The 13,133-nt window shown below is 27.6% G+C and overlaps 1 protein-coding gene across 1 annotated transcript in view; it reads right to left on the minus strand.

Annotated features, from left to right (window-relative positions):
- Window positions 1-1,317: 1,317 nt before the first annotated feature.
- Window positions 1,318-13,133, minus strand: part of LOC113373031 (disks large 1 tumor suppressor protein-like) — a gene marked incomplete at its 3' end in the record, with an annotated part of 105,090 nt that continues 93,274 nt past the window's right edge. Inside the window, 7 exon segments of the mRNA XM_026613366.1 lie at window positions 1,318-1,409; window positions 2,195-2,304; window positions 3,287-3,459; window positions 3,755-3,901; window positions 7,051-7,149; window positions 11,496-11,552; window positions 12,185-12,229. Coding sequence (XP_026469151.1) covers window positions 1,318-1,409; window positions 2,195-2,304; window positions 3,287-3,459; window positions 3,755-3,901; window positions 7,051-7,149; window positions 11,496-11,552; window positions 12,185-12,229 — 723 coding nt within the window.

The raw sequence follows: 13,133 nt of genomic DNA on the forward strand, positions 1-13,133 counted from the left end.
CATTATTTCTATATTCGCGTCTAAAATTTCGTTATTCGCGGATTCCAATATGTATCGAACCCAGAATCTTTTGTAAATGCCGTCACTTTGAACTAATAAAGAAATATTTGACATAAGCCGCCTCCGTTGCCTTCGCCGTCTTCGCCATTATCGGTGTCTTTGAAATCGATCTTTCATCCTTTAGCAATAAATAGAAAATTCGGGACTTTTTTTGGTTTTTGTCAATAACTCACAAATCTTAAAAGCACCGTTTTCAGTTAGATAGGGAGAAACTACATACAATTTACTACAATTCCATTCCAACAATTATATACACTCCGATATAAAAGTTTGGAATAAAACGACTTTGAATTCGATCTTTCATTCTTTAGCAATAAATAGAAGATTCGGGACATTTTTTTGTTTTTCTCAAATAGCTCACAAATGTTATATGAAAGCACCCTGTCTCCGTTAGATAGCGAGAAACTAGATAAAATTTACTACAATTCTATGCCAACAGAATAAAACGACTTTGAATTCGATCTTTCTTTCTTTAGTAATAAATAGAAAATTCGGTACATTTCTTTTGGTTCTTGTCAAATAACTAACAAATGTTATATAAAATCGGTTCAGTCATTTTCGAGAAAACGTTGACATAAGGTCAATTTTGAACTCAAGTCATGAAAAGATACTCCTTTATTCTTCAAACTTTGATCAATTTCCAAAAATAAACGATTTGTCGTAGGGCGGTAATAAATATATGATCTCTATCGTCAAAAAAAGTTTCATAAAAATTGTCGAAATTTTTTTTAACAATCAATTATGAAGAAACAGCGAAGCCGATCTTTACTAAAAACTAATCAGTACAATTCCCAAAATATATCTTTCAAAAAAATTTTGAATGATTAAAATCGATTGAGCGATTTTATGAAAAACCGTGGACAAAATTTCGTTCACAGAAAATTCTAAAAACAATAAATTATTTGAAATTAATTGTTCACTTGTCTGCTAATTAAAATTTCTGCACCAAAAAAGGCTTAGCCGACCCTCTTGCAAAACTAAATACAGCGAGTTCTTATGGAGTTACTTCGAATAGATTCTTGAAATTTTGTTGAAACTCTGGTCAGCCACTTTTGAGAAAACGACGACAAAAAATAGAAAAATCGGTTCACATGCAAACACTCGACTTGAAAACATAACATAAGCATAGATTTTTTTGCAAAAACATATTTTTTCTTAGAAAAGTTAATAATGTATTTTTATTAACTATCTGCACAACACCAATAAACATCATTTCATATGATTCTTTGCGAAAACATAACAAATAAATAAATTCACCTGTAAAGTACTCTCCAAATTCTTGTTCCATCTTTAGAGCACGTTCGTAAGTTTTCTTAGACTGCTCTTCAGTCATTCGTTTATTCATTTCCCTAAACAAAAATGTTCAATAAGTAAATAAGTAAATAGAAATAAAAGATCGATATAAAGCAATCATTCATCCATCAGACAACAAGGACTAAACTTTTGAGAAATTATTTCAAAAATTTACATTTCATTATTAATTTATATATTGTTAAATTTCACATTATAATTATACGGGGCCGATTCTGCCATAAAATGGACCGATGTTATGGCAATGCTGTCACGCTGCGTTTTCTCATATAAAATTGTACTTAAAACAGTCAAAATGCAATGAGATTGTTGTGCAGTCAGGCGTTTTAGATAGAATTCCTAACCTATGAAACGCAAAAACGCCAAAAAAGGAATGTTATCATAACTGCATTTCATGTGTAAAACGCGTGATCTCACAGAAAATACATAGCATTTGCAGAGTACCATATAAATATTCCATATAAATGGTACATTTTTGTACTATTTTATATGGAAAACGCAGTGTAACATAGCCTTGCTATAACATTAGTCTATTTTACGGCAGAATCGGCCCCTACATTTATAAAGAAGTAGGTATATTTTTAATCATATTTTTTTTTAATCAAAATAATAATAATTACATATTATATTTTTATTTATATGCTGACTTATACCATATTCAATCAATGCATAAAAAAAGTTAATGCTAAAATATTATTTTATATACAGTTGTAAAGAAGAATCACTAACATCGAAAAGTAATATTAATTTTTTTGTTAATTATTAACTAACCCTGAGTAAGTCAATGAAATAAGATAAATAATAGCTATTTATTATTACTTACATAATAGATTCAATTGATTTTGGTTTGATGAATATTGCAATGGGATAAAGTTGTGCGACTTGAAGTCGTTTTATAGCATTAGCGCTCACATCTAAAATGCAATGTTTACCCTGAAAATAATTCATAAAAAATGTTAGTGATCATAAGAAAATTGTTAGTGATACCAAAACTGTAATTAATAAGAAAAGTTATCTTAATAAGTTTACCTACGACTCAAAAGTTATCTATATATCAAATTTTAGACACTATGTGTAGTATATTTCTAACTGCTAAATAAAGTATGAACAAAAAAAATATTTTTGGCACATGAACTTTCTCTATTAGACTAAAATTGTCAAGTTCGGGAAATAAATGCTAAAAATGAAGATGGAAATATTCACGAAGATTCAACTACAAATGGTTACATCTCCTTGGTATTTCCTATTTTGAGTAAAAGCTTTGGAATACTGTATTCATCTATTTATCAGAAAAATCTATAAAACGCTCTCTATTAAACAGCTACGAGCAAGGGATTTTACACTTGAGCGCAAAATCCTGCAAATTACAACTACGAACAAGCTAAAGAAATAACATTTAAAATGAATATTTATAACTCGTTCTGAATATTTTATTCATAAGGAACATTTCAGAAAAATTCAAAAATATACGTTGACATTATAGATCACGTTTAAATTATTTCGGTTTCACAAAGCACTGTTAACTCATGTACATAATTTATAAATAAAAAAGGAAATTTAGGCGGGGTACTACTTAACCACTCCACTGTGGCACTCATTCAACTGTGCGCTACGCTTATATGCGACTTATAAATATTCATTTTATTCTGGCATAAGTAGTCTAAAAATATTCTTAATATGTTGAAAGATATGATTTTAATACGCATTTCGAGTATACTCGAAAATACACAAGATTTAGTCTGGTTACAAACAACCTTAATCTATTTGAATGTCGGTACTTCCCTACATTTTCACTTGTCGGTAATAAAAAATGTGGTATTATTTAGGACGATGTGAGCATAAATTAGTACAAGAATATTAAAAGATGGAATAGATAAATTATTTATTACTATTGTTATAATTTTAAGTAGCTCACCTTTTCTGCAACTTGACGAACAGAAGCTACAGAAGTTCCATATAAATTATCATTGTACTGTCCTGCTTCAATAAACAAATGATTTTGAATATCACGTTCCATTTGTTCGCGGGATGCCACGAAGTGATAATCTCGACCATCCACTTCATAGCCTCTCTTCGGTCTTGTAGTATCTAAAAAGAATAGAATAAAATTCTGATATAACCTAATATTTGAAGAATAGTTTTCCAAACTTGTTTGTATCGTGGACCCTTGGCGCATTGCTATAGACTGTACTAAAGTTTTGTGTATTTAAATGTTTACTTTAAAGTAACAATACGTGTTATGTTATGTTTCAACATAATTGAATTAATAATGACAAAATAAAGTAAGTAAATGTTTAATTTAATTTTCAAAATATCTACTATCTATTATTTCTATCATTGTAGTTTTCTAATGTTTTCTATATAATATTTAACAATTACTTACGAGGTACGCAGCTGCCGAATTTTTCGGGAAATTCGGAAATCAAATCATCATTGACGCGATCCTTGAGCGGTCCTAATATTATGACTGGTCTGGTGTAATTTATAGTCAATTGTTGCACAGCTTCATAAGAAAGAACGTTTTCTTCGCCTGAATCATAAGAGAGAGTTAATAATTTTCTAATTAGTTGCCATTTTTAATCTATAAGTCTTAGAAATTTAAAACTTCACTAATACTTATAAGCAAAAATAAGGAAAGACTTTATTTAAAAATAATTTTCGACATAAAAATTAGATTTTTTTTTTTTTTATAAAAGTCAGTTATAAAAAAAATAGTATTCTTTGATAAAATTATAATGACGTCATAAACTACTTGATTAGCCAAACAATACAAAATTAATTTATATAGGTATATTAATTATATTTATTTAAATGCTATTATCAAATGAAAGTATAAATCCTTGTCTTTACTTTGGTTAAAAAAGTGATGTAAGTGTATAAAGTCGCCTGTTGCATTGTACAATAAAACGTACATTATGTTTTAATTATAATTGACAAATTACAGTATTAAATATTATCTAATGCTATGAATAAATAAAATTAGTCATATTTAACAAACATGCGCAATACTTAATTACAAGCATTCACTCACATTTAGAATCTTAGGGATTGAATTAGATTATCAAATGTGCATTGGTAACAACAATAATACAAAAGCTATTTTATAAAATACCAATTTTTAACAAGATCCAAAAAAAACAATTAGATCTTTTCATATCATATATAACGAGCAACCCTCAAAAGACATACCATAAATCTACATTTAGAATTTAGATGCCACAATACTAGTATAAAATTATGTACTAAATTTTGAAACTTCAAAAATATAGAATAAACTATTTGAATGTTATTTCATTCTTCGTTAAAATAAAAATCGATAATAATAAGTATTTATGGCAAACTGAATCCTTGGACCGTGCGTGTCTGGACAATATTAATATACAGGGAACTACCAATAGTGATTCAAAAGATCTGCACAATAGACTAGAATTGATTTTGTGGAAAGAATGTTAAACTAACGACCATTTACACAATACTATCAATTTTCGTTAGTGTTCGTGGTAACGTAATGTAAATCTATCTAAATCAATATTTACCGGTGACGACTAACATACTAGTGCCGGATAATATTAAAAAGTTATTAATTGAGAATGAAAAATACTTAACATACGGAAAATGCTAAAAAATATTTAAATCCGCAGGAATTTAGTTATGGACCGCGCTTTTCATGTAACAAACACGAAATTTTACTAAAATATACTACTTGTAAGTAGTAGGAAGTAGTCTGGCCAATACGCCAAAACCTCAATGTTATTCGGCTATCTAATATTATCTAATACTCCGATTATTATTTTTATTTTGTAGAGAAATCCAATAAATATAAAAAAATCTTCAACTTGAATACTGAATTAAACAAAGATGAATATGCTTTATATGTTATTTTTGGCAGGTGAGAGTCAAGTTTTAAATTCAATTAAAAGCGCCATCCAAGAGTATGTGCCTCTAAAATATATTAGTTTAAAGTTAAATAGATAATTAAAATTTGCAGAATACAAGTACATGGCTATAAAATATTGGAATAGCAAATTTTATCAGAAAGCCTAATAACTGCTACAGAATATGAAAACTGAAATATCTAAATATGAATTTATAGAAGAGTTCTGCAGCATATAACAACAAAACAAATTAAGGAAATAATTCATTTCATGCAAACTAAATACAACATCAGTTTCAAATTGAAACTTTCATATAACAATTGACAGCAAGTATTCCTAATTACTGTATATTCACGTGAAATTTTGTATTTACATGAATATCTATATTCATCGCAATGTTTTAAAAGCGCGATGATACTGCAGCACCCTTTTTTCCAATCAGTTGCGGTCAAAATAACAGAAATAAAAACTTAAAAACAATATCCGGCACTGTTTACAGATATTAAAAACTGTACGTGTTTACAATATGAATAAAATTTTTGTTTCTACTTAATAACTAAATCGAACACTATTAAGATGACTTCATACCGGCGACACAGAATAGCAAAACCTAACAAGATAAGATTCAAATTTTGTGTTGAATCAATCCTAAAGTACCATATTTTATCTCTAGTGACGGTTGAAAACTTAGTAAAATGAAAACAGATATGTCAAAAAAGGTGTAATGTTGAAAAATGCAATATCATCATGACTTTAACCAGTTAACTGAGGCGGCTTCTTGAACGGTATGCACAGATTAAAATATAGAATTAAATAGATGCATTTATTTACAAAATTGTAAGATTTACTAAATTCTTTTTCTTTTAACATAAAGATATAAACTATAATTTATTACATATAAAAGTATAAATTCAAGATTATTCTATAAAGTGATACGAACTTCCTAGAATATTACAGGCCTACGAAAAGTAGTTTAATGTAAAATCTTTAGTTATACATATTCTGTGTTTAGTATTGCACACTGTGGACGTGCACTCTTAAATAAAATATATTTTTATTAAATTAAATTAATAATATGTACATACTATACGTTTGTTTAAAGCATATGAATTGCTTCGGTCAGTTTTTTGGTGAAATTTTCAAAAAGAAAAGATGAATTTGAATAGCTAAATTTTAATTCTTCTTGATGAAGTCGATTATTTGCACATATCAGAACGATCTTGAAACTGGCCTTGAAGTAAAAAGCCACTCAGAACTACTTATTTTACCGGAATATTCTGAACATATTGAAATTCAAGATTTTATTTTTTTCAAAAATCACAATTTAAATATCCAACATTACTTCATGACGATTACTATAGGTGCTCGTCAATCACAGTTAACTGGGTAAAGTATTCTCGAGTTTGCGATAACTTTCATTTGAACAGTTTTTTTTATCAAATCTATATATAGTTATAGTTTTACAATTATAATAATATTTTCGGTTAAATATTCAAAATTTGAATCTGCACTTGTCGCCATATGGTAGTGTCGCCGTATGAACGTATCCTTACGAAAACTAAAAATTCTCAGACAAGACACAGTGAGTTTACTATATTTTTCCAATACGACAAAATAATGAAAAAAAAGATGTTTTAAATATTTAAGAGCACTAATATAATATGCATTGCGATGAAAAATAAACTGGTGACTAATCTCGAATCAACAATATCGAGAGGAAATAAAAAATAAAAATTTAAAAATTAGTTGATACAAAATCAAGTGCGGTTCGGTCCTAGCGACAAGAGACAACGATCTTTTTAGCCGGACTTACTGTCACTGCTTTCCGTGTTTTCGAGATAAATCAACTCGATCTGATGCATATCGGGAAGCTCTATGCGATACACGATCTCCCCGGTGCCTGGGGAGATCAAGTGCGTCAGAAGGAGAGATAAAAGATAAAAAGATAAAAGATAAAATGTGAAAAAGATAAAGGAAAACTAAAAGGAAACGACTCACACGCCGTTTGTGACATCAACATACGGACGGCATTTCGTGCGCAGCAAGAGATACTTGATATATAAAGCATTTCAAGAATACAAAGTTCTTTGAGAAACTGAATATAATATAAATACACAATGAAATTTATATATATATAGAGAGAGAGAGTAGGGCGGGGTCCAAAGGGCCAATCTGACTTTGAGCAAAATTTATTACGAAAATAAAATCAATTAACGAAATGGTTTTGTGAAAATAATCTAGTCCTAAATAATGATAAGACCCAAATCATATCTTTTTGTACAAAAAATCGTTTATCCCATAATATTACTTCTTACACCATCAATAATTCAGCATATGATTTTTCGCAAGTATCAAAGTTTCTTGGTATTCACATTAATAATAATTTAAAGTGGTCTGATCATATTTATATCTCACTATCACCAACTTTATCTAAAATATGTTTCATGTTGCGAACCCTAAAACCCAAACTCGGTTTAAATTGCTTACTTTCAGTTTATTATAGCAACTTTTATTCTCGCGTTTCCTACGGCATCCAATTCTGTTTTTTTTTATCCGAACTAATTAAAATATTTAAGCTTCAGAAAAGAGCTATTCGAGTAATTTTTTCCTTGTCCAGTAAATCCTCCTGCAGACCCATATTTAAAAAACACAATATTCTAACGGTCCCGTGCATTTTTCTGCTGGTAACATTATCTTTCATCAAAAACAATTCGAAACTTTTTGATATGACTTCGTCCTCCTCAAACTACAACACTAGACACAAACTTGTTAAGGCGCGCACATATAAATTAGGGCAGCTCTTTCAATACGATCGACGGTTTAGGTTTTCAGCTTATGAATAAACTTCCACTCAATATCCGAAACTTAGACAGTAAAAAAATTCATGCTTCACTAGTTAAACTTTTTAAAGAATTAGCTTTTTATGACATTACTGAATTTTCTCAATTTGATTTCAATAACTATTTTCTTGCATAATCGTTATCCTTTATCTATGTAGTCTGAACAATTGATCGCCTGTACAACCATGTTTTTTTTATTGCTATTTTGTTAATTAAAATTTTTACGGTTTTAAATGAGTATAACTTTCAACTTTTTGCAAGAATTTTGAGCTTGACTCGTGGTCAAATAGACTTTAATATGATAAACTTGATGATGAACATTGTATTTAATGTTCGAATGCTTTTTTTCAGCTCTTTTTTTTCAGAAGTGTAATTCTATGATTATTATAAAATTACTGTCCTTTTAATAAAAATTATGAATAAGCTTGACAAGAGCCTGAAATATTATCTATTATTATTGATTACGGCTTGCTTATGAAAAAATGAATAAATAAATTAATTACATCACTACAAATACCACATATCAAACAAACAACTATCTGAATATGTTCATCATTGTAGAAATATGTTATTTTGCCATTTTTCAAAGAAGCTTTCAATTGGTCATTTATACCCCATATACGGGGTACTACTTTCTAACTAAAAATATAGTTTTGTTATAAATTTGCAATCCTGGCTGCTTATCTCCTAAATAAATCTACGCTTTGCATGTTTTTGAGAGAATGGTGGAACTACACAATTTTTCAGCACTGACAGCACTAATGTTAAAATGCCAACTTTTGGAGGCAGTATTTTCCCCATCATCATCGAAAATTTATTGCTGTTTCAACCGTGCTATAATTGCTGTTAGCAAACAGACTACCCAATTATTAACTTCCGAAGCAAAAGTTTTTCACGAGAAAATCCGATTTGCAAGATTTTTTGTCAGTGTTTTCGTATAAATTCTCAACCTATTTTAAAGACTTTATTCAAAAGATATCATTTGGAAATTGTGCCGATTAGCTTTTGGCAAAGCGTTGTTTATCGTAACTGATTGCCATTGTTTTTTTGACGATTTTAATAAAACCTTGTATAATAATATAGTTAATTTGAACCATTTGTCAAAAATAACAAACATGTTTGAAAAACTTGCTCAAATTGCATAACCAACCTTAGTTTCTCACATTATAAGCTCTATAGGAACTCGGTTGTTACTATTTCTAATAATATTAAAAATAAAATATCTACAAGAACCTGAATGATCGTTTACAGTTTTAAAACTTAATAAGAAACACTTTAAAATACGCACGAAATGCCGTAATTGATGTCCAGCTAAATGAACCGAATAAATGATTTGATAAATAAATTATTTAAAAAAAGCTACTATAACATTGCTGACTCGATAGATATGCATGTATATAATCGTTACAAATTGAATTATATATTTTAAAATTTCATATAATATCGATAATATTTTTGTAGTGTTGCATTTATAGTTTTAGATTTGCGCACACACAAATTTGCGATGCAATTAAATTCATACATGCACGATTAGAATTTAGCAGCAAAATATGAAAATATATAGTTATTTTACACATTTTTTGAACAGAAACCGAACAGACGGTTTCTTACAGTCAAAATTTTAAGAAATATGCACTAACAGCATATTTACGAAGCTGAAGTTGAATTTAAAAATAATCATTTTTACTAGTAATGCAAAGCCAACAATAAACTTTCAGATGAGACATATTCAAAATATCCAATGTTTTAAATTTGTAATTCACAATTTATTGATTCTTTTTAAAAACATTTGTAAATTCAAATTCAGCGGATTAATGTATAAATAGTGCAGAAACTAAAACAATATGAATATTTCAAAGTTCGATCATTAAATGTTAACATTTGTAATTTGAAAAATTGACTATTTTTTAAGTTTGAAAATATTTGTATAATAAATTTTGCATACGATATATTAGCCAACTGAATAAACTATTTCTTCATCGCCTACCTCTAAGCAGTTATAAATCTAATATGATCCAATTCAATAATTTAATATTCATATGCAATACTTAAAAATGAGATCTTATTAAAAACACATTACAATGTCATCCAAACTATTTTACTAAATTTTAGCAGATATCACATTTCTTCCTGCGTGTACTATATTATACTAAATTATTACTAATCTAATTGGCATAATCTGTAAAAATATGTTTATATATCTAATATAAGCCTCATATTTCAAGCCTAACATAAATAATAAAGTTAGGAAATATGTTTGAAAAACGAACCACGAACCGTCACTTAGTCAAACAACAGCACCAAATAGTTGCAAAAATTCATAGCTCAATCGCTGTAGTAAATTCTAATGTAATAAATAAAATTTTTGATAGAAAAAATCATATTATGAATATCTTGTGAACTATTTATATGTCAAATCATATAAATTGGTAAAGTACTCAACCACATTCCTTGATTTCCAAGTACCAAAACAAGAAGAAGGAATAGTAGTATAACCAATTCTGAATCGATCATTTATTATCTTTACATTTTTTAGATCTACTAATAATTGAAAATATTACTTAATGCTAATTTAATTTAAAAAAAAAAATGATATGTAAAACGTTTGACTAAAAATAATTTCACTATATTTTAAGGAATCATTTATAATAAATAGCAATCAATAAGTCAATGTAAATTATTGAAGTTGTCAATAAATTAGAATAATTTCAGTGTAATCAATAAATCATTATGATAATATTAATTTCTGAAATGAAAACGAACAGTCGTACAAATAAAAAAATAAACAGATTATTTTTTGCGCAATTTAATATTGTTAAAGTTTCTCACAGACTGTTTTATTAAGTGAATCATTTTTCTCGCTATTCGATTCCTCTAGTTTTGTCAATTATTATACAATCTAGTTTTTTGAGACTACAGAGTGATTGAGCAATGAAGTAATATATTGCAATAAAAATAATAATTACCATCACACCTCAAAAGCTGCGTTTTAATCTTGCGAACATTTAAAATGCATACAAAGATGCTACATAAACGCATAAAATATTTTATATAAAATAAAACATTTATTTATTAATACATGACAACTATTCGATGCGCTCAATTATAAAGAATCCTGAAGTTTTAAATAACGATACTACCAATATAATTAAAATATATAATGTAGCTATATAGTTTGTAGTATCGAAGAACTTTCTGATTGAACTATCCCGCAGAAAAATTAGATATTAATTTCTACAACAGACACACAGACAGCACACATTTTCCTTATATTATGAAATAAAAGAACAGATCACGCACGCCCCACATTCAACGATTATTATATAGGTATCCGTTAATTTATTTCTACATAAAGGTAACAGTACATAAAATCAATTCCATTAAAAAATATTTTTTCTAAAAATTCAAAATGCACATGACTTACCATCGGGATTTGCTTCATCTTGAGTGTAGCACAACATAAATGCTAAAAAAGAAAATTTGGGGTCAAACAGAGGAATGATTACAAGTATATAAGATATAATTTGAATACTTGTAAGGATCAGGGCACATGCTCATTTCCTCAAGTATTATGAAAAAGTTAGTATTGTTTATTTTATTAATTTGTAAGAATATTAGTGCAATTATAATATAAAATATATGAATATTATAATATTGCATGTTGCAAAAAATTTAACTTTTTTAAATAAATAATTTTTTTAATCCGATTGATAAAAATATTGGAACTAAATAATTTATAAACTAAAAGATATTTACGTTATTTAAAAAATAATATATGCAAAAAATCTTGTAAATTGAAATGAATTTTATTCGGAGTCGTTTCATTGATAGTAAGTTGTATGAATGTATTAAAGTAAGTAACAAACAAAAAATTTTAATGAAGACAATTATTATAAAATGAAGATAATTAAAGAAAAAAAAACATAATAATTCTATGCAAAGAAGTGGCCAAGTAATGTCAATGGTAAACAGTTTGCATGCAAATTAATTAATTAAATTTTTATATAATCATGATATGCATATATCTTTTTTATAATGCGATTTTACATAGCATTTTTGGCCACTGCTTTGAACACATTCATAAATAATAATACTTACTATGAGATTCATTATCATTAGATTCGACACCATGTTGATTAGGGGCTGTAATGTAATAAATAAAAATAAACAAAACCAAAACAAGTAACAAAATAGTGCAATAAACAAAATTAATAATAACTTTCAATAAATGTTAATTAAAGAAAAAACAAACTCAGATCAAATAACATCAGAGCAATATTAATCATGACATTAAATGTCAATTAAATACCAAAAACACTAAAAAATATTTTAATAATAAATAGCAAACAATTTGCTAAAAAAATAAAGACCAAGAAACAAAAAAAACATATGTCTACTTCATCAGAGTTATGCTGTTACCATAAAGTATGTATCACACATAGAACTTCAGCAAATTCATCAAAAATTTTTGGAGGGTATATAATAATTATTGTTGCTGAAGATGAACTGCTAGCAAGATGTAAGAAAAAGTGAAAGTTCAGAGCAAAGTTAATGAAAAGTTAGTGAAAAATAAAGAAAACCCTAATTATGAAATTTCTGGTTTAAATTAAATTTTTAAGGGGGCATTCTACTGTAGAAACATGAATTTTGCCCGGTTTTTGAAGCGCTGTATAAAGGAAACAAATAATATTTTTACTATCGATTTTTTTATCATTTGTTAATTGATATTTTATTATTACATAAAAAAATATTAAAAAAAAATTCGAATTCACAAAGTTATGAGCAGTCAAAGTGGGGGCTCAAAAAAAAAAGAGGGTGTCCTGGCGTGCATGATTCCAACCCTCCTGGTGATCCGAAACATAAAAAATAGATGAATTCTTAATTATTATAGATGCCGCTATCGTATGAACTTTGGATAAGTTAAAAAAACTTTTGTTTGAAAAAAATTTTTTTTCATATTTTTTTTTTAACTATTCCGAATTTTTTTAAAATACTAAATGAAAAGTTATAGTTTTGGGAAAGATCCATGCGATAAAGCGATGTATAT

Source organism: Ctenocephalides felis, unplaced genomic scaffold (genome assembly GCF_003426905.1).
Source record: "Ctenocephalides felis isolate EL2017-DRISC unplaced genomic scaffold, ASM342690v1 CF-g0.4_SCAFFOLD_01604, whole genome shotgun sequence".
In the NCBI taxonomy this organism is placed as follows: domain Eukaryota; kingdom Metazoa; phylum Arthropoda; class Insecta; order Siphonaptera; family Pulicidae; genus Ctenocephalides; species Ctenocephalides felis.